Raw genomic sequence first — 2,897 nt, 5'->3', positions numbered from 1 at the left:
GCCACACTATTCCTGAGCCAGGCCAGGCTCCATTGGCCTCTTGCCCCCCTGGGCCCCCCTGGCTCCTGTTCAGCTGCTGTCAGTCCGTCCCCCCAGGGCCCTTTCTGTCCCCCCACTCTGGCCCAGCCCGGGGGGCTGCCGGGGGTTGTTGTGGCCAAAGGGCAGGACCCGGCCTTGGCCTTGCTAAGCATCAAAGCACCCCTGGCCTGAGGGGAGGGTGTGACCCTCACCACTCACCTGTCCAGGGCGATGGCCGTCATGGAGTAGATGCTGGCGAAGACAGCAGCGATGGGGAAGAAGTTGTGGAAGCGGCAGTAGAAGAGCCCGTAGTACCACTCGTTGTGGATGGCGTAGGTGAAGTTCACCACGGTGTTGAAGGCAGCCATGGAGGCCTCGGCAAACGCCAGGTTCACCAGGAAGTAGTTGGTGACCGTCCTCATGCGCTTGTGGGCCAGGATGATCCACATCACCACCACGTTCCCCACCACCGCCACCACCACGATCAGGGCGTAGGCCACGGCCCACAGGGCCACCTGCCACGGGGGCTGCACAAACTGGTTGGACAGGGACTCATTCAGGGAGCTGTTGGACAACCACTGCTGCTCCAGCTCCGCTTCCAGGGGCAGAGAGTCATCCATCGTGTCCCCACAGAGCCAGACCCAGCACACGGATGGGGGGGCTGCAGATCCCTCCTGGTTTAGGGCACAGCAGGATTGGGGTGCAGGTCCCTTCCAGCTTAGAGTGCAGGGAGGCTTTGGGGTGCAGGTCCCTCCCAGTTTAGGGCACAGCAAGATCGGGGCACGCAGATGGTTTAGGGTGCAGATCCCTCCTGGTTTAGGGCACAGGGATGCTTTGGCGTTCAAGTCTGTCCTGGTTTAGGGTACAGCAGGATTGGGGTGCAGGTTCCTCCTGGTTTAGGGCACACAGATGTTTTGGGGTGCAGGTTCCTCCTGGTTTAGGGCCCACAGATGTTTCGGGGTGCAGGTCCCTTCCAGCTTAGAGTGCACAGATTCTTTGGGGTGCAGATCCCTCCTGGTTCAGGGCACAGCAGGATCAGGGGCCAACAAGTTTGGGGCAGACCCCTGGTTTGGAGTGCAGGTCCCTCCTGGTTCAGGGTGCAGCCAGTTTGGGATGCAGGGCTGGTCCAGGACAGGGCACCTCCCAGTCCAGGGGCAGCTGGTTTGGGGTGCAAGGCTGGTTCAGGGCACAGGTCCCTTCTGGTCCCTCCTGTCTCCAGATGCAGCTATAACAGGGTGTCTGGCCATGCCAGGGCTTCACTGGTTTAGGGTGTGGGTCCCTCCCAGCTCAGGCACGGCTGGACTGGGGTGCACAGCTGGTTTGGGGTGCGGGTCCCTCCTAATTCGGGCACAGCTGGTTTGGGGTGCAGGTCCCTCCTAATTCGGGCACAGCTGGTTTGGGGTGCGGGTCCCCCCGGGCTCGGCTGCAGCTTCACCGGGGTGCAGATTCCTCCCGATTCAGGGCATTCAGGGACCTGGGTCCTTCCCAGCTGAGCCAGACGCGGGTCCCTGCCGGTTCTGGGTGCGAGTCCCTCCCGGTTCGGGACCAGAGCACGGGGCGGGTCCTGCCCGTTCAGGACCAGACCAGGATTCTGGATGCAGGTACCTTCCGGCTCCGGGCTGGAGCAGGATGGGGGTTCCCCTCGGTCCGGGATGCAGTCGGTTCAGGATTCGGGAGCCCCCGGTTCAGGACCGGAGCAGGATGCGGGATGCACGTGCCTCCAGGCTCGGGACCGGCGCAGGGTGCGGGTTCCCCTCGGTCCGGGATGCAGCCGGTGCAGAACACGGATCCTCCTCGTTTTGGGATGCAGCCGGTGCAGAACACGGATCCTCCTCGTTTTGGGATGCAGCCGGTGCAGAACACGGATCCTCCTCGTTTCGGGATGCAGCCGGTTCAGGAGCGGAGCAGCCTCGGGTCGCAGCCGGTGCCGCGAATCGACTGCGGCTGTCAAGGCACTGCCGGGCCTTTTATAATCGGGGCGGGCGGTGCCAGAGACCGGTGGGCAGAGTCGGCACGGGAAGGGCACTCCCCAGCCCCTGGTCCCCTCCCCCGGTCCCAGTCCCCTCTCCCGGTCCCCTCCGCCCTGCCCGGGGGAGCTCTTCTCCCCTCTCCACTCCCGCCTTCCCCGTAGAAGGGGCTATTCCAGCTTCCCCGACCCCCTCGCCCCCCATTTTCATTCCTCCTCATCCCCGTCCAACCGCTTTGCCCTCCAAAGCTTCCTGTGCTTTGTGTCCTTTTTGGGGGACTCAGGGAGGTCTGGGCCAAAACGCTCTCAAAAGTCACTGGGAATTTAAACATCCCGATAATAGCAAAGCTTATATATTTTATATATTATTTTATTTTATATTTTATATTTTATTTTATGAGGGGGGTCTGGGCTAAATACACTCTCAAAAGTCATCAGGAAAAATCCTGATAATAGTAAAGCTTATATATTTTATATGTTATATTTTTATATTATATATTTATATATTTTATATATTATATCATATTTATATATCATAAAGCTTTCCAATATAACGTCCATGGGATCTCTCCAAGCAATTGTGGTCCATGAGTGTTTTGCAACCCCAGTGAACAAAACAAATAACTGAATTCCCAAAGAAGGAAAAGCTCTTCCCACTCCAGCACAACTTGTTTCCTTCCACTGCAAAGAGGACATTCCATTTCAGAGCCCCTTCTCTCACAAAGCAAACAGCAATTAAAGGGCTGGTGAAACCTTCTGCACTAAAGCCTCATTTTTGCCATGAATTTGGAATCTCATTAAGCTGCAAACAGGGCTTTGCAGCTTCCCACAGGCCTGGTTTAAATCCACCAAACGGGGGGTTAGGGGGGGGGTTGACGTGCTCCTCCAGGGGTTTTTTATTTACTTGGGTTTT

The 2,897-nt window shown here is 58.0% G+C and overlaps 1 protein-coding gene across 1 annotated transcript in view; it reads right to left on the bottom strand.

The window, feature by feature from the left end:
• The window catches only part of TACR1 (tachykinin receptor 1), a 22,037-nt gene extending 21,397 nt beyond the window's left edge, over window positions 1-640 (bottom strand). The window contains exon 1 of the mRNA XM_017827296.1: window positions 238-640. Within this exon, the coding sequence (XP_017682785.1) occupies window positions 238-638 (401 nt within the window). The 5' untranslated portion in view covers window positions 639-640. The remainder of the gene's footprint in view (window positions 1-237) is intronic.
• Window positions 641-2,897: the final 2,257 nt, after the last annotated feature.

This window comes from Lepidothrix coronata, unplaced genomic scaffold, assembly GCF_001604755.1.
Source record: "Lepidothrix coronata isolate B3197 unplaced genomic scaffold, Lepidothrix_coronata-1.0 Scaffold137, whole genome shotgun sequence".
Classification (NCBI taxonomy): Eukaryota; Metazoa; Chordata; class Aves; order Passeriformes; family Pipridae; genus Lepidothrix; species Lepidothrix coronata.
This window is presented reverse-complemented; position numbering and strand designations above follow the sequence as displayed.